General features: G+C 43.3%; 1 protein-coding gene across 1 annotated transcript in view; it reads right to left on the reverse strand.

Annotated features, from left to right (window-relative positions):
* Positions 1 to 19,580, reverse strand: part of LOC144163147 (receptor-type tyrosine-protein phosphatase S-like) — a 137,642-nt gene that overhangs the window by 76,469 nt on the left and 41,593 nt on the right. Inside the window, exons 8-11 of the mRNA XM_077693972.1 lie at positions 8,740 to 8,853; positions 6,721 to 6,936; positions 3,543 to 3,674; positions 1,721 to 1,885 (exon numbers count right to left, since the gene is read on the reverse strand). Of these exons, the coding sequence (XP_077550098.1) occupies positions 1,721 to 1,885; positions 3,543 to 3,674; positions 6,721 to 6,936; positions 8,740 to 8,853 (627 nt within the window). The remainder of the gene's footprint in view (positions 1 to 1,720; positions 1,886 to 3,542; positions 3,675 to 6,720; positions 6,937 to 8,739; positions 8,854 to 19,580) is intronic.

A 19,580-nucleotide genomic window follows, 5' to 3' on the forward strand; every position in this document is an offset into this window, starting at 1 on the left:
AACTTATAAAAATGCAATGTATAACGTAAATAGCACTTTTACTTTCTCTTCAAGTAGATAAATGTTTTTTTCCTGCTCGGATTTCTCTTGCACATATATCTAAATTGGCCCGAGTGCGCCTAAACAGGGAGGCAACAATGGAGCAAGAACAGTGGGCGGAGCGGCGCCAACGACGCATCACAAGCGCGCATCGGACCATGTTATAGTGAACTAGAATACCATGTGTCTCAAATTCACGCTCCCGACTAGTCCTGGCGACCCTCGTAACGATCAGTCGCATGCGAATCGCATGCACCAATCGTCCATGTGTCTCGCGCTTAAAGCATCATTTGCTGCCGGGCATGTGCTGAAAGCATTATAAAACACTAAATATTTCGAATCAAGCAAACTTGTATTTTGTCTTCATGGCGCCCCTTTAAAAAAGACACAAAGTAGGCGAAAGGAGGGATGTAGGGCCACGGCCGGCAAACACACTTGCCACATATTGATACTGGCGTTGATGAGCACCTAAAGAAATGAACCAACAGCTTTTATAGACAAAAGAAAAATGACCGCGCAAATGCCGACTTTGTTGCAAATGTCTTTGAAGAGGATAGTCGTCTGTGCCCCTGCTGCGTAAATAAATTCAAGTTTACTGCGCTCCACTGCTCCCCTCTGTGGCCCTTCCCACACGCGGTTCACGCCCCATCTACTGGGATCTCATTACTGTTAAACAACTTGGAATGCCACCATGAACTATAGTGACGCGCGCGACAGCAGGTGACGCAGGGAATTTTTTTTCTGCAGTGGCTGTAGTATTTCTTTACCATCGCGGAAATCAAGCATTCGTGAAATTTGTGATAAAGGAACGCTGCAAATGTCGCTTATGTATTGATTTTGTGTCTCAGATTTGCGTAATGTTTTGTTTTTGCTCAACAATGTTTACATGTATGAACACTGCCCCTAGATCTAGATGATTATAGGAATGGTTGCGGGTAAATAAACGTCTTGTTCATTCTCTCTTTCACTTTGTCCGGCTGGCTGAATTGAGGTACAGACAGACAGACAAACAAACACACAGATAGACCAAGATTTGTGTGATCAAGTAGCCCAAGAAAGACTATCATTTTTTATAAACGTCCTCCAGGCCATCAGGGGAAACATCGGGGTGGAATAATTGTTTTGTGCAGTCATATTCCGGGCATAACCAAGGGGCAGGCGCGCTCCCAAAACTCCCTTTACACTTCCGAGACTGCTCGTATATCGGTAACGGTGTACTTGTCCAACTGATGAACGCACGGTGGCGTAGCAGTTTCCGGGGAAGTGGGGGAGTAGGGGAAGGGGAATCAAATGCACAGCCCACACTAAAAGAAAATGCATAAACAATAACATAATCAAATAACATAATCAATTGCAAGAAATTAAGGAGAAGGGAGTTCTGTTCTACATGCCGAAAGAACATTTTTATAGGATCCATAACTGTTGAAGTGAACAGGAGTACCCCCCACACACTTGTGCCAGAGATGTCCAAAGAAGACTTCAGGTTGTGTGCACTTTGAATAACCATTGGGACTGACACAGCTGCAGAATAGTAGATCCTCCTGACCCACATTTACTCATGGGAACATACTGGAGGAATGCCTGAATCCAATGCTCTGACGAAACGGTCACTGTTTTCTTTTCATGGGTGGACATAGTGTCGTGGACACAGTTTTTGGTGCGTACGTCAGAAACGACTCACGTGTGGTGCAGTCTATGCCAGAGAAACCAGGGTAGCAGGAGCAGCCATAGGGGTCAGGCAAACAAAACAGCATGCCCCCACAGCGTTCATCGCCGCCTCCGGACAGAGACGCCACTTCCGTGCAGTTGTGGCTGCAGTGCTGGCCAAAGTGGTAAGGCTCGCAAGCTGAAAGGCACGAGAAATAGCACCGATCCTTGATCACAATGGTTTTAAAGGCAGCAATAAAGAACAAAACAAGATATTTGGCAGCTTATAGCACAGTCCACAGTGAAACATCGTGCTTCGAACGCACATATTGTTCCCCTTGTCTGCTAGCTACAACACTTGATGAGGGGCTTTCCTTGTGCTGCAAATGTTACACCTGTTGTGTAATTTGAAGCACTGCTCTTTCTCTACGGTGATTTTGTGTTTCCTGCACATGACCTCACTTTCCATCATAGCGGTAGTGGTGGTAGTGTATATCTCTAAAAATGCAAACGAAAAATCCTGGGTCATCAACACTAACGTGAAACTTGGGAAGGGGCGAAACATGCAGTTTATAAGTGTTGGAGCCTTGGCGTTTTTGCCCACGGAGATGAAGCCGTTGGGGTGGAAATAAACAGCTTTGCTGTAATTCTTCTGTCTTTGAAGCACAAAGCATTGTAGCGCAAGGTCGCGGTGCGTTCTTTTCGTACGCATTACATTATAGCGCGAGGCGTTGGAAAACGAGTGTCCCGGTGTTTTAGTACTATGATGACATAAGATAACGACGACATGAGACGGCAACAGCCCGAGCCCCTAAGAAGCTTCACCCCTAACACAGCAATGTTGTTGAATTTTTGTATTGTGAAAGTGCTTACAAAAGAAACAACAAACAACCATATGATGTCCGAAAAACTGCCAAACGTTCAACGCCAGAACTAGACATCCACTACACGTCCGCTGTACATCCATGTGTAGATGCACAATGAACATCCAACAACAAATGTACAAACACTACAGACTTCTGGATGTCCACTCACGGACGGACCCAATAACTCTTGAACTTAAAATGACATTATTGGACATAAAATAAAGCAAAAAGTTACCACACTTTTCTAATTAAGACAAGACTAATTTAGTGTTTTCTAACCGAATAAAGCATTTGTATATTGCACCGAGGCTTATGGAAAAGGCATTTGTGCATGACATGTCAATATCCAAACAATGCATGACGTATCGGTACCCCAAGCATGTCCCTTGATGATTCAGTTTCGGATGGGATACAAATATAAGAAATTTGCCATTATATCTTTCTTACTGTGTTGCCCTCATTACTGTGCTGTACCTCTGTGGCTTTGTTAAGTATTTGAAGAACGTCTTTCGGATCTTTGCGGGCGTCTTGCAAGCACCCAGAACACCACACTGAATGTCTTTCGGGTGTACAATGAACGTTGACTGGTTGTACCATTTCTACCTCAAGAAGCAGTTTATATTCTTCATTTTTACTTTGGAACACCTGACAAAAAATTGATTGCAAAAATGAGATATTAGGCTTCCTGAGGTCTTTAGTTGTTACTTTTGAATTAGCTGGTAAATGGTAGCTGTCAGAAATTGCTTATTAATCAGGAAGTGTGATTTAAGGATGGCTCCACACATTTTTTAGTAGTCCTGATCCTACCAAGCAGAGGAATGAAAATATAAAGAGAAAGTGGCCCCAACTGGCACTACAAATCTTACGTGCGCTTGTACAGAATGTTGTCGCGTGCTTGATCCTCTTGTTATCGAAAGATTTGGTAGGTAGACTACATAAAAAACTAAGGCAATGTAAAAATCCCTCCTTACTTCAAAATCCATCACTCACCTTTTTCGCAGAGCTGACCTGCAAACCCTGGAGGGCAGATGCAGGCGCCTGTGATGTCGTGGCAGACTCCACCATTTTGACATTGAGGACAGTGTTTGCTGCACCCTGGGCCATATGCGCCTTTTTGGCAAGCTGAAATGGTTTGGGAACAAGTCGTAGAGGCCTCTAGGACAACGACTATCAGCCATAAGGAGTGATGATAGCCCAACCACCATCACACTCACCAAATGCCCATAGAAGCTTCAAAAATATTTATTAGGAGGTTTACGTATACAAAATTTTTGCCTTAGAAGAGATCATGAATTTTTAATAAAATTATATTTGGTTTAATGTGTACAAAGCTCCACACAATAAAAAGGATAATATTGGTGTTAATAAATTAAGGCGCTTGTGTGTCCACGTGCTAGTGCTCGATAAGAACAAATGATTACGGCAAAGTTAAGCAGGATGGTAATGCAGCAGAAGAAAAACCTTGACAGACGTTGCCACAACACAATGACAGTTCCCGAGCATGCTTAAAGGGGCCTTGCATACAAAACACGAGTTTGGTTCATTCGAAACATTGCCTCGTTAGAATAACACTGACACCACTTTTAACATAAACTCCGCTCAAATAAACTCTTTATTTAGAAAAAGGGAATGGCCATGTGACCCACTAGCTCATTTCCCGCACTGGAACCCATAACATATTATGCACAGCAGTGCTATTGTCTTAGGCCAGAAAAAGTAAATGCAAGTTAGGCAGGGGTGCTTGCCGAATGAGCCTTTTTCTCTTAAGTGCAACGTATATTCATTTTACAGCACTAAGAATGGCGGCGTAAACAATGAAAGTTACGAATGCACACGTTAACATATAAGTACCAATGTGTACTGCTGTTGGTACTACGCGCACTAAACATCAGTGCGGCGCTTTTTGGTTGTTTCACATGACAGTGCCAGATTGACGTAACCGACTGTCTTATGTGACTATTAGTGAAACCTACCCCATGTTTCAAGAAACGATTAATTTCTATCGTAACAAAAACAAGCCAGGTGCAAATACGGTAAAAAACAAAATAAATGATTATAGCGGTGCAGAGCAGTATGGTGCCATAATCTAGTCGTAGGACTGGTGGTAAACAAGGGTCCTCATACGCTGGAAACGAAGCAGCGCACTTGAAGTTTGCTTGAAGATCCATCCTTGTGACGTCATCGCAGACATCGTGAAACACAGAATTTGGCGGGAAAATCAAAATTTTAACTTAAATTCACTAATTTCTCTGTGAATACGGACAAGGGCAGGCACCACTATAAACCCAAATCGTTCGAATAAAGTAATCTTGTATTTGGTCTGCATGGCCCCTTTATTAATTACAGAGAGACTTTTCGATAAGTTTCTTCTGCTCCAGACACTGGAAAGAAATGTATACTAGGCATGCTAGTGGTGGCTTAATGCAAAGATAGCCAACGGGCAGCACTTTGTTTTATAGTATTTGCACATGCATGTGTGTAGCAGATATGCTAAAGGCAACTGTTATTACTCATTTGAGCACACTTGCAATAAAAGGTTCGGCAGCCATCCAGGCCATAGCAAGTGGGGTTAGAAAGCAAAGAATGCTCTACATTAATAAAAGTGACAAAAGTAAGTAAAGAAAAAGTAATCCTATGTGAGTGAGGCATATGCGGGCACAATTGCGGGGACAGTGGAGTTTAGAACTTTCTACGAACGGAAAGGTTGATTTGATTGATTGATGAACTATGTGCTTTAATGTGCCGACGCTACAAAGGCGATGAGGTGCATGGTAACGGGCACCACTGGATTAATTTTGACCACATGGGGATCTTTAACATGCGCCAAAATCTCGAACACATGGGCGTTTTTGCTTTATGTCTCCATCAGAAAAGCGTCCGCCACGGCCGGGAATCGAACCCACGTCCTTGGGCTCAGCAGTACAATGCTTTAGCCACTGAGCCATCACAGCAAAAGAATGTAAAGGCAAAAGTCTAGTTGAATCTTCTGTTGATCTGCTATAAGCGCGTCTAAAACATTGGCCGGGGTGTCACCCTTTATCAGATCCTTTCTCTGTTGCTGCTATTTCCTTTTCCTAACACCTGCTCAATCGCCCTTCCTTAGACCTCTCTTCCAACACTGCTATTTTTATTGTCCAGAAGACACTCCAAATTTTTTTGCGATTCTGTGTACCTTCAATGATGCTCTGTAAGCTAACATCACCGCCTTAAAAATGAGTGGACGCAGTTGCCCCACTGCATACCCCGGATTTTTTTTTCACTAGTAACAAATGAGCCAAGTGTATTATTACATTCACAAGGTTATTGTGATTTATAACTAACACCTACATGGGGCAGTGTTGTGGCGACTCGAACATAATCTCAACATCTCAACCAGCCAGGTCGCCGATTATAGTCAACTCTCTTCCCAGGCCATGGTACAAGAAGTGTCTACGTTCCAGTCCCTAATATGTACACCCAGTTGTGGCATCTCCAATGAATCGTGTGTTGGCCGGACTGGCTCCTTGGTTTTTCGTACGGTCAACATATCGCACGCAGTGACGGAAGCAAGAAACTGTCTGTTGAGACGCACAAAAAATGCACCACAGCAGAAACACCACCCCTCAGGAGAGGCAAACATTTTTAACAATAAATATTTTACGCAGCTTAGGCACCTATCTGGCCTGACGCATTGGGGAGCGAGGGCTCGTGCAGTTTGCTAGAGAAGAAGCCAAGATCATGTGAGGAGTACCGGTAGGCGGGGTTTTCTCGAAAAGTCAAACCGCATGCAGCCCCATGATCATAGGTGCATGTTTTATGCACGCAGCACAATTTCCTATCAATTTGGCATAAAGTTTAACTGATAAGCGTCCGTATCTCAATCCCACTGCACACAAAGCAAGCACCAACATCGTGTGCCGAGAACTGTAAGAATGGGGCTCCCATAGATACAATGGCATGGCTTCTGCACAGGCTTACAACCACACAGCCATTTTTCATATTCAGCTCATAAAGCCTGACTGCTGCAGTTTGGTTTTCAACCAGTGGCTTCGCAAGTGGCAGCAGCACTGTGCATGCACGCAGGCAGATTATGCTCAATGCCTGCTGTCATCTTATCGCAAAGAACCACACCACACATTTCTGTGGGATCACTAAGACTTCCTAGAACATGGGTGAGGGTATTACTAACCTCTCACAATAATCCTGGAGACCTGGACAGGCATTTTATTTTCATGGAATGTGTAGAGTCCGCTGTCACCTAGTTGTCCATCTGAGACTTCAAACCTTGAGCCTCTACTTGCATAGACTCCATCCTTGTACCAGAAGGCTAAACCTCCATTTACTTTCAAAACCGCAGCTGCTTCGCCCTTGTTGATGGTCTGGCTGAGGGGTCTCGGAAAATCCGCTGGAATCACAAGCAGGACAAAACGCCAGATAATAACCGCAACCTGCCCCACTACTAAATTACTAGAAAGAGTGGGTAACAAAACAGCACTGCGGCTGACAGCTATGCACTGAATGACAGCAGGATGTTTGAGCCATGAGACGCTTGAATGACTCCATCCCAAAACTCACATGAAGTGTGTCACTAATGGCGAACAAGGGTTGTTTGGCCAACAAAAATTCAGCCACCCGTGCGATTAGGATGAAGGGCTAGTTTTGTCCACTGATGTCAAACAGGCATCTCCTTGACTAGTTCAGTCATCAGGTTTCACCTCGAGGTGCTGATTAAAAACTACTCATGTGCAACATAACCCACGAGTGTTTCAACTGCTTCCAGAAAAGAAAACAATTTACATGTTTATCTAGAGATAGGTCAAGTGGAAAGGAACTGAAACAAGAGTCTGCACATTTTGAGACACCAAGGTTTGCATTCGTGTTATTGTGTGCACTAAAACGCCCACCTGTCATTGAGATGTAGCACGCATAAACATTTCCTCTACCGCACATTTCATTCGGTCTAGCTTTTCAGTGCACGACAACGCACGTTAAAAGAAGGGCACCCACCAAAGATATTCCGAGATTTTTCTCGGCCATGGTTCATTTCACATTTCTAAAACGTGTGCCTCCCATCTTTTGCCTCTGCGGGATGTTCTCCAAAGTGCACACACATGTGGTGGGCATGTGTGTGTGCCTATGAGTATGCGTGTAAACATGCACATACATGCCAAGACAACAAAAAACCGCAAGGTAAAAGCGGTTAAGGTAAAATAAAAGGTAAAAGGTAAAGTGAAAGGTAAAAGGTAAAATAAGGTAAAAGGTACAATAAAGCAACCGGCTGCAAGAGGTGGTGCTGCGCTCATGAGAGTAAGAAAGAACGAGCCTGCACAAAGGAAAAGAGCAATGTGAAAAGGATTGGGGAGGAGAAAGAACTGTCAGTCTGCGGCAGGTCTTTCACAGTTCCATGACCTGTGATACGAATGAACAGAACTTGTGTGTGCAGCAGGTGCCGACTGGCACCCAGACGAAACGCACCACAAGTGTACCAACAGTGGATCATGGCATCAAGTTCAACGCTGCAACTTTCTACCTGAGTCAGCTCTTCTCACTGCCATCATTGCACCATGCTAGCGGTCATCCCTGCCCCGCTCATGCAATCACCATTGTGCACCGTCGCTAACTTCCTTATTCTCTTTATCACAATGTGACTGAGGTTTCTCCTTCCAGAAATATTGAAAATGATGAAAGCAGTGACGAACATCCTGGCCACATCAGCACACGGCAATTATGAGTCTATGCAACCTGAAATTACAAGCCTGGAAAAATATTTCATCTGAAAACGTGAGCTTCTTCGCTTAAAGAGCCACACAAACTCCGTGTGAGTGCCTGAAATGACCATACTGACCACGTGACCGTAAAAATATCCATAAAATGCGGAATAGTAATTTTGAATAGTTTACTTCGTTTACACTGGCACAACAAATGAATCAATCCAGCAAGCAAATTCTAGCGATCAATGAGATCAAGATTTGAAATCAACGCCAGCCGTAATAATTGGCCACGTACCAGCCTATTTTACTAACTCAGTCAAAGCAACTAGAACAGTGAGCTTCAATATTTGCTTGTTTACTGCTTGCAGTATTTTGCCCTCAGAGCAAAATTAAACCTGTGAGAATCTTTGACTTCAGCCAGTACAAGAACACAATTTGTATTGGGGCAGGGTATGTCCCCAAAACCACAATTTTGCACTGAGTCACAACACACTCACGTGCTGTCGGCATGGCAAGAGATGTGGCAGAAGAGAGGATGTTTTTGTGCACGGAGCAGACAAATGCTCCAAAAGCATATCTGCTGCCGATAGGCCAGTCTACTTTAAAGACCCCTGCAGAGAAAAAAGAAAAAAATTGGAACTAGACCAAGTTCCAATGCCAAAACCTCGTGCAGTCTTCGCTGCAGTTTTAACTAGTTCAATATACGTGAGCAAAATGATACACACTGCCGAATAACCATTTAAACAGCAAATTATGTTTAAAAAATATGAGAAAACCACCGAAACTTTTTATAACAATTACTTCGAAATAACGACAAAGCATGATCTTGCTTATTTTGCAAGTAGCTGGAGAAGCCATGAATGCTTTTTAGTATTGTAAAATTTATTCATTTCCTGGACTGACTGTGCAGCCAGTAAAAAATGTATCCACTATACATAGGGCTGTTCGATTTTTACACCGCGAACATATTTAAGAGACTCAGGTTAATCCCGATTTGTCCGCGAATGAGCCTTTTTAAAGTAGCGATCTGCAGCACAATCTTGCGCAGATGGTCCGTCGTTCTTAACCACTACTTACTGGAAGCAAGCCCCACAAGCACATCTGTCGACCTCACTGAGCATTGACATGACTCTGCTGCTTGCAACCCCAGGCTGGCAAATGCAGCACTGCCATTGTTGGGCCTAGCTAACGGAAGCTCTGATGTCGAGAGAACTTCCCCCAGCTGAGGTACGTTCTACGATTGGACAGCTCTCGAATGGAGGCCGGCATGTTGCGCATGCAGATGATAATGTATGTAAACAATGAACTACAGAAGGATTTAGGGAAGGCTGCAGAGTGGTGTGATAAATGGGGCATGGGTATAAATTTTGACAAAACTGTGCAGATGTGCTTTTACTGGACAAAAGTCACAACACGTATATATGTATAGCATTACCGGAATACATTTTGCCTCCGTGCGCGGATATAAATACCTGAGTGCGTACTTGACCCCTCAACTGTGCTGGCACTGTCATGCTAAGGAATGTACAGTCCTTGGTATGTTACGGAGAAATGCTAAATAATTTCCTTTAGAAACAATGAATTAACATTACAAGAATAACATACGACCGATACTGGAATATCCTTGTGCCATCTCGGGCCCCCTGCACTGTGACAGACACAATGAAACTGTTAAGGGTACAAAGCTTGGCAGCCCGTTTCGTGGTTCAAAGTTATCAGAAATCAAAAAAGGTTTATTTGTACGAAATACATATAACACATGCAAGATATACAGAAATAGGTCCCATAAGTCAGAGACTCAAAGGGGACCTTTTGCACAGTGTAGAAGTGGCAATAGTTTTATTTACATAGCAGAGAAACAAAACTTTAGTAAATTGCAATTGATACAAAGAAAATGTCAATATACGCTTATAATCATACAGACACCATTGAAAATCAAGAAAAACACACTGCCATAACAAAAAAAAGGGATTACAAAAAGCAACTCACAATGAACCATAAAAAATTATTAATAGAAAACAGGCTATTTAGTAAACATGATGTGATTTTTTGGCTTCGTTTTAATTACATTCGGGGAACGGGATGCTTTAAGGTAAAAAGTTAGACTATTCCAGAAAAAATTCCTGGAAAATAAACGGTTTGCTTGCCGTAATTAGTGCGCATTTTAGGCAAGAGAAAAAGAATGTTTAAAGCAAACCTCGTAACATTGCTACTTGAAATAATTAAGTTAAGTGCGGAAGTTGATTGTTTGTTATCTTATACATATAACTACCAAGGTTATATTTAACAAGTTCGGCATCAGTTATTATATTGTTTTCGTGAAGCAATAACGTAGCGTTAATGAGAAATGGGCTTGACGTGGCAATTCTTATTGCAATATATTGTTTTCGTGAAGCAATAATGTCGCGTTAGAGAGAAATGGGCTTGACGTGGCAATTCTTATTGCTTGATTTTGAATTTTCCGAGCTGAAGCGAGATGAGTGGTGTCTGTGCCACCCCATGAAATAATACAGTGCGAAATGTGTGAATAAACAAAAGGAAAATAAAGTGAAATTAGTGTTGAGGGATTGAACTAAAGGCGAGGTTTGATCAGTGTTCTTACGCCATACATCATTTTTTATCCAATATAAGCAATGTGTCGGTGGTATTTCAAGTTGCGTACGAGTTCAACGCCTAGGAATTTAGAGCAGTCACTTGCAGAGATGGTATTAAGCAGGGTGTTGAACCAGAACCGAACCGCCCCGAAAACAGGAACTGAACCGGTATTTTTGCCGGAACTGAACCCGAACCCGTACCGCTATTTTTTGAGCACGCTGAACCTGAACCGCAACGGAACCGAAAAAAATAACGGTTACCAGTCCATGCCGAAACGGTTCCACCCTCCGTTGTTGATATTGACAGTCAATGCAATTCAGGCCTTTTTTTCTTTCACGTACCATCAACATCATACCCGCTCGCGTACTTTCACCTTCAGACAATTGAACATTATCACGCTCTATGTAACAACAGGGGAAATGAAAGAGCACCAATGTAGCAATGGCCTGTTGCTGCTTGAAACGCGAGCGTAGTGCAAGCTGACCAAACGAAATGTCACTCTCGGCAGCTTGCAGGGAATATAAAACAACTTCTCCTTCCCGTAGTTGCGACTTTATTGGAGCAATCAGGCTACAGGAGTTTGCCCACCGTGGATGTGTGCAAACTTTTTGAATTTCATAATTTGTTTAAAAGGTCCGACACCTGCAAATTGTTAATACTTGACTAGTGTGACCGCAGGAGCTGCTCAGTGGCTAAGCCATTTGCTTCTGACCACAAGTGCCCTCGATATCCCTTCCCCACGACCGTTTTTCTGAAGTAGATGGAAATCGAGAACAACCGTGTATCAAGGTTTTGATCCACGTTTAATTTTACCAGCTGGTTAAAATTGGTCTGCCGACATGCAACACAAGCTGCGCCTCGGAGCAGATATATAGCACGGGGCATCAAATGCGCCAGTTTTGATAAAAGATGTGTTTGCACAGAAAACAACAAAGGCGGATCACGTTGTTTTAAAATCTTACGCTAAAAGTACGTAAAACCGAATAAGTAAAAAAAGCACCAAAACGTGGATATTGCTCTATACGTTTCTTTGCCCTGCCTTTCACAACCAAACGTGTCATCAATGGGAAGGAAGTGAGTTCCATGGTCAGTTTTTGAGGACATTACAGTGGACAAGTTCCGTTTTTTACGGATACAAATAACAACAGATATATCAGGAAAAACTGTTATGGTGCGTACTTAATCTCTTAGCAAGAAACTGCAGCCCTCGACCTTGTCTTGGAAGCAGAAACAGTAATAAAGCTGATGGCGCGTGCATAAAGGCAGGTCGGCACTTCACACTGCCCCATTAGCCCAGCGATCATCTTTTCTGCTTGTTCTGCAGTTTTGTCTCTTTCAGATCTGCTTTTTTTCGAAGGTGCACTTGTACTGACTGCCCAACTCGCTATATTACTTCTACTGCTACTCGTTCCGGAGGGGAGTACTGCTGTGGACGAATTAAAGTGCGTCTACCCAAAAAAGTCCCATCTTATGGTCCGCGAGTCAAATTTCCCTTTCATTTTGTAACAGCATAATCGGTTTTAAGATTCCGCAATGTAGCACACGAAACGATGGCCGGGGGCCAGGCGGTACGATGACATACTGATTGTAATGCCCACATCCGGTATAGCTATCGCAAAAAGAATTGCAGTGGTCTGAGCAATAATGAAGTGACTGAGCGTTAACTAAAGCTTACTTTTAACAAAAATGTGGCTTACACATTCGATAAGATGACAGCTACAAATAATTCAGCGTGACCAAATAATCTAATTCATTGGTAGTATTAATGTGCCTGTTGTAGGGTTTTCTGTTTTGTTACAAATATAAAAATGTGCGCCATTGGTATTAAGCGCTGGTATTTGACCGCGCCAGTACGCAGGCCTAAATTGAAAGCTTCAAGGTTAGCGTGATGGGCGATTTCATAGCGACGATTGCGATTCCAGCAAAACAAATTACACCATCTTCCCGTAGGGGAACCCTGAGTAGTATGCGAAGCAGCCATGGGGTCGACTGAAGTTCCCATTAGTTTTCAGTTCGTCGTTTCCGTTGACGTTCAGCTTCGCGTGCCTTAGTTGTATCAGTAGCTTCTTGACGTTGTTTGAATGAGTGAAGGACTTAATACTTCTGTCAAACACGCCTATTAAAGTGAGCTTGCACAGAGTGCACTCGGCTAAAATGTCATTCGAGAGCAGCTAAACGGCACACACGAATGACGCTTTACAAGGAACGCACTTTAAGCTGAGTGTGTTCCCCGAACAAACTTTACCGGGGCCAGTTCGCCAAGTGAGTAATCTCGTGAGCAGAAGTCCGAAAATCAGGAAAAATAACTTAAAACCGTGAGCGTTTACATGATAATAAGTAACTTTAAAAGTTAATTGTAGATATATTGCTCATTTACTTTTACGAAAAGAGAAGCAGCGACTAAAAACAAAAAAATAACCTCTCTCTTACGACATGCCACCGCCGCCTAATGGGGTTTTGCTCCATGGCAGCCGTTCTCTGCGGCATTCTCGTAGGTGGTTTCTTGTGGTCCTGTGATTGTGTTCCCGCTTCAACCTTGTCTGTTACATTCCACGCTTTCAGATAATTTCCCTTAAACGATAATGCTGCTGTTATTCGCTGCGCAGTGAATAACAGTGACGACATCTGCGCCGGTACCGGTGTACAGTCGCCGCCCCAACTCCGTTTTTTTGTGGACTTCTGCGATTTTGAACAATGCAAACACAATGAAATAACATTATTTCTCACGTAATAAACAGGGGGATTTTCAAGTAATTTTGAGTAATATTTACGCCGGCTATCGTCACTGACATCTCGACTAAGGACACTTTATTTCGTCGTTTAGCAGCGCGCAGCCGAAATGTCACTCGGGAAGCCCGAGTGCACTCGGCGTAAGTGCACTTACATAGGCACGTTTGACAGGGGTATAAGGCGCGTTCGTAGCACGTGCTCCCGTCCAGATTTGTAGCGCAGTGGGAAGAGCGCGACGTACGTCCCGTTGCGGCGAGAGAGTCGTGGGATCGAAACCGGGCGCCGCCTAACTATTTCTTTTTTATAGTGGACTGCGCTGACGTCAGCCCAAACGCTGACGGGGCTGAAGAGACGCGCATGTGCAGTAGAGTGCAGACGGCGGACAACGACAACGAGAGAGGAAGGGACACAGCCCCGAGCATGAGATGCTTCGCATCTAAAAGGAAAGGGCAGAAAATATATCCCTCCGTCATATCTCTTGGCGGTGGCTTTATGAATAGTCGCTAGGAGAATATAAAGTCTGGGCGGGAAGGTAGGTGGTAAATCGTCGCCACTTCCTCTGTTTTTGTAATATCTGGTAATTGTATAAAGTTATCTTTGCAACTGCGCCACCGCCCTTGGGGAACAGCATCATTTTTTCGAATTTTTGTTTGTATTTTGATTTGACTGTCATTTTCAGCTACCAAATGTTTTTTTTCTAATTGCAATGATAATACAACTCACCTAACCGGTTCGCGAACCGGTTCAAGCTTTCAAACCTGTTCCCGAACGGGTTCGGTTAATGATTTTGTCTAACCGGAACTTAAGAGGAACGAAATGACTTCGCCTGAACCAGAACCGTAACCGAACCGGTATTTTTTTTCGGTTCGACACACTGCTATTGAGAGCAATTTTAACGGGGGAATAGAAGGTAAAGGTTTTTGCGGAGAAGTGAAGACGACAAATTTTGTCTTAGACGCGTTAATTTGTAACATATTATTACTGCACCACCGAGCCAGTTGTGACAGGTCAGAATTTTGTTTTTCAGTTAAGGACGTAATACTACTATCGCAGCTAAAAATTGTGGTGTCATCTGCGTATAATGTACAACTTGAGGACGAAAGGCGATTCGGCAAATCATTAATATAGAGTAGAAATAAAAGGGGCCCCAGAATAGAGCCCTGACGTGCGCCGATATTAGTTAATATGGTTGAGGAATATGCATTAGAAATTACCCCCTTCTGTGTATGTTTACGGAGATAGCTACGCAATAATAGTAATGGTGGTCCAGTTATCCCACGTACTTCAAGTTTATTGAAAGGAATGTCATCATTGATTATGATGATGATGATTGTTGATTTCCCCCTTTCTAGCGGGGTGATGACGTGTCATCTTACCAAAAAGGACTAATATACCTATGTTTTATACTCTTGGTTTAATACAAGGGCTGCTTAGGGCAGGCACAAAAAGCTTGTTAGGCACAAAATATTTTTTTCCCGTTACAAGTGGTAACTGTCCTAGGCAATATTCAACTCTCTGCTTTTCGTATACCAGCATTCTAATCTTCCTTTCGTCACCTCAACAGCCTTGAAGTTAACTTCCTCTGTGCCGATTAACTTCCTCTTAAATCCTAAGGCTTCTGGAAGCCCAATATTTACCTCATGTAGATTTGGATGAATACCCTCGCATTCTGACACCATGTGCCTCATAGTTTCTGTTTCTTTTCCGCAGACCACGCATACCCCATGATTTTGTGAATACTTCCCCACAAAGCTCTTAGTTCGCTACAAGCAACCTGCTCTATCCTCAAAAAGCGAAGCACTGTCCTTGGAATTATAGTAGAAATTTTCCTTTCTGATGTTCAATTTCTCAGCCCTTTACATCTCTAAGAATGTTTTAGCTCCCATTTTTTCTTTCCGTTAATTCGTTTCAATCTGCCTGGCCTCTTTTTTCGTTACCTTGGCTGTTTTGGATTCTCCACTGTTCTTTCTGTATTTCATCGTTAGCCTTCTAGTCTTCCTTAATCACTGCGTGACCACGCTTTTGAAGTATAGGTACCAAAAAACCTTAGCTGCCCGCCTTCGTTGATCCATTGCTCCCAACCTCATCTCAAAACATATTTTACTCTGTGCTTTTCGAACTTCAAACGACGCCCAGCCCATATCTCCCTGTACTGCTCCGTTAGTTGTTTTTCCATGCGCGTCTAAGGCAAAACGGCTTACCATTCTCTGGTTCACTTCAAGGCCTGATAGAACGTCAGATTTTAAGCAGAGTACAGCATTCGAAAATGTGATACCCGGAACCATTACTCCTTTCCACATTCCTCTCACTACTACATATTTGTTATACCCCCAAATAGCTCTACGCTTTATTATAGCTGCGTTTTGCTTTCCCTTACCCTTAAATTGCTCCTCGTGAGTTCTTAAGTAGTTATACCCTTCGTTTATCCCCACTCCCAAATATTTATATTCCTTCACTCTGGGAAATTTGACTTGCTGGGTAGACACTGCATCAGTGGTATCGTGTCGAAAGCTTTAGTTAAGTCGATGAAAACGCTGCCCGCATAGTAACCACTGTCGATAGCCTTTTACTTGGTCAGTAAGAGAAATAAGCGCAAGGTGACTGGAGTAGCAGGCACGGAAGCCAAATTGACAGAGAGATAGTATATTCAAGTTGTGCAGGTAATTTGTCAGTCATGTAGAGATCAGTTTTTCAATTACTTTGTCAAAAAGGGCAAGATGCAAATGGGGCGGTAGTTATTCAGTAACGAAGTATCTCCTTTTTTATGCGCGGGGATTATTTTACCCTGCTTCAGTTCGTGCAGGAAAACACCAGATTTAAACATTAAATTCACATTTAAAGCGGATGCACTTGATCCAAGGTGAGCTACCATTTTTTATGGCAGGGATGAATGCCCTCAAGGCCAGCACTTGTCATTTTTAGGCAATCTAAGATCACTTCATTTATTGGAGATAGGGTGAACTCGGCGTTAAAGAAGAACTTTGCAAACTGATCGGGGTTGTAAGTTCGGTTGCTATAAGTAACGTCATTGTTAACCACTACTTAAAAAGAATTAATGATTTCCCTTTTTCTGGTACTATTTCCGGCCTTAGTTATTTTTTCCTCATAATACTTTCTTTTAGCTTGTTTTAGAAGCCTGTTTATTAGGTAGCAAAACTTTTTGTAACGAGGAAGCCAATTTGTGTTAAACGGTTTCCCTTTAATTTTTTATAGAAGTTATCACGTTTGCACATGTCTATTGGAAATCTGCTCGTCAGCCATAATTTGCTGGTGATGCTATTACTGTGAAACCCCGCTGATGCGACCACAGGACTTACGACGACCCCCTTCTTACGACAAATCACCGCGTTCCCGGCAAACTGCCCATAGAAATATTGCATTAAAAACCCCGATGATATGAAGCTCCGCTGCACGCGGTCCGCTTCATACGACAGACCCTGGCGCGGATAAACGCGCGCTTTTCCCATATTTTACATCCATTTGCCGAGCCGCCCTGACCTTCTTTATTCTTAACCTCCGTTTGACGCTGCCTGATGTGCAAAGGTCCGCAGTGGGGCCATACCACTTACTGAACAGACAAAAGCAAGCAGGCGGGTACTCGTGAGCGGGAGTTGAGCTGCGATGACCCCACGCGGTAGCAGTACGCCAACGAGCCAACCGCTAGAAGTCGAAGTTCACGTGGCAGGTGGACCATGAATTTGAAGAGAACATTGAGCCGCCGACGAACGCGAAAACACATAGGACGGAAGCCCATGGCGATGACCGAACAGCCGCTCCCCCGCCCGCTCGATCCAAGTTTCTTTCTTCCACGACGCTCTTTCTCCCTGTATCTCTGCTCTCTGCTAATGAGTGTCTTTCAAAGCCGCGTTGTCACTCCGCTCTTTTCTTTGCCAGAGTGCCTCAATTCACGCGCGTCCGCGGCAAAAGTGGAGCAAAATACACGAGGCGATGGGTGGAGTCTCGTACCCGTTGGCACCGCTAGTTCGAGTCACTCGCTGGCCGCTGCAACGCGTCACTGTAGCGAGACCGCGCTATAATTTTCGCCGCAACATGGTTGAGTCGTGAAGCTTCAATTACATTATCTATGTCGCGTTGCTGAGTCTTTTGGGAAACGAAAACAGCTATGCGCTGAGCACTATAACCCAATAGCGACGGCACGGGACCGTTCAAAGGGTGTCTCCACCATGTATCGCAATGCCGTTTTTGTTCCTCTCCACCTTGCACTATCGTTTGTTTCGCTAGGCTTTAGCAATTTCACACCCGCCTTTTCCTTGTAAATTTGATCGACCACGCCTGCCTTATCTCGAGTAGCGCGCGGCGCTTGGTTGGCGGGCTAGCTGGACGCGGGGAGGGGGCACAACATAGGCGTTGCCATTTCTTTAAACATGCGATTTCAGTTGAAGGTTCCCAAATAACGTGAGAACGTGCTAAATATAGTAGTTTAAATAAGTTCTGAGCCCACCTGTCGCGTGAGACCGTCTGCTAGGCCGGCATTTACCCGCACCCCGGTCGTACGAGCTCCGGTCATACGACGCTTTCTCGCGCTCCCTTGAAAGTCGTATTATCGGGGTTCCACTGTATTTTTTTGTATTTTATTTATCTGTACAGTACTGAACATGTGATAGGAGCATAGATGAAAAAGGGGGAAAGCTTCTTGTGAGTCGGCTTTAAGATAAACTTCAGACCAGTCAGTATTAGCAACGGCAACAATAAATTTCTTTTTGTCCAATTTATGTCGGATAAATGAAGGTAAGTTACATTTTTCACCAGAGTCGAATCGCAGAAATATCAGATAGTGGTCGGTAATATTATTTTTTGCACTCCGGCATCTGGTGCAGTGAGCAGATTTGAAAATGCATGATCGATGAGGGATCCATTGCTATTGCTGGTTGGTCTAGTTGGAAGACAGATTAAACATTTATACCCGAAGCTGTTTAGTGCAACTAGATCGTTGATTGACTTAGAGGACAAATCTGCAAGTAAATTATTGTTGATGTCACCCATGATAATAGCATTTTTGCTTTTAAAGGAAATAACATATAGGGAACGTTGCAAGCTTGTGAAAAATTCAGGAACTGATGTAGATGGTGAAATGTAAATGCAGCCCAATATGAATCTTTTGTTATTTAGATCAAGAAAAGTATGCCCAAATTGAAGCCAGGCGGATTCACAGTGAAGGATGTTTAACTCAACATGAAATCTTCATTTGCAGGAAACATTGGAGAACACGTGTTCAGCTTCGCCACCATAATTGCTAGATAACCTGTGACAGTAATGAGCTGTGTACGAAGGAAAACAAAAAAATATTTCTATCGTCTTTCGATAACCAGGTTTCTGCACCAATAACTGAGAAAGGGTTAGTAAACGATAAAAGAAAATTATGAAATTCACCAAAGTGTTTTCCAAGGCTTCTGGCGTTAAAGTGAATAAAAGAGCGGAAGTTATTTCCTAGAAACGCGTTTAGTTGTACCTGTGACAGAAGAGGCGACGAAAAAGACATGGCTGGTGCATATGCATTTTGTAAAACGGGAGCCAGTTAGTCTATTTTAGCCAGATCAGCCTCATCGCGTATCCTGTATACTTTGCTGTCGGTTGTCTTGCGTGCTTTTATTTGGCCGTTTGCTGTCTAAAGAAACATCCATTTTTTCTCTTTCGTTAGAACCAGAGCCTTAGAAAAGAGCGCCTTGTTCGCAGGAGTCAAATGTTCATTCACATACACGGGACTGTCAGGTGTCTGTGTTATGCTGATGTCGCTCAAGAGGAGCTTCGCTTTTCGGGCCTTGCTCATGAATTCCGATTTCTTATCCCTTGAACAGAACTGGGCGAGAAGGTTACCAAATTATACTTGGTATTTTAGCGCATCCCACACAAAGGAAAACTTATGCTGGAATACACTTCAAAATTATGGAAAGACATTCAGATTAAAATTTTTGCACAATATACATGAGCTAAATTAAGGCAGCAGAGTACACTTCTGCAAGGCACGACCGTTCACTCAAGTCTAAAGAGCATA

Source organism: Haemaphysalis longicornis, unplaced genomic scaffold (genome assembly GCF_048455015.1).
Source record: "Haemaphysalis longicornis isolate Haplotype H1 unplaced genomic scaffold, Haemaphysalis longicornis Haplotype H1 scaffold_12, whole genome shotgun sequence".
Lineage (NCBI taxonomy): Eukaryota > Metazoa > Arthropoda > Arachnida > Ixodida > Ixodidae > Haemaphysalis > Haemaphysalis longicornis.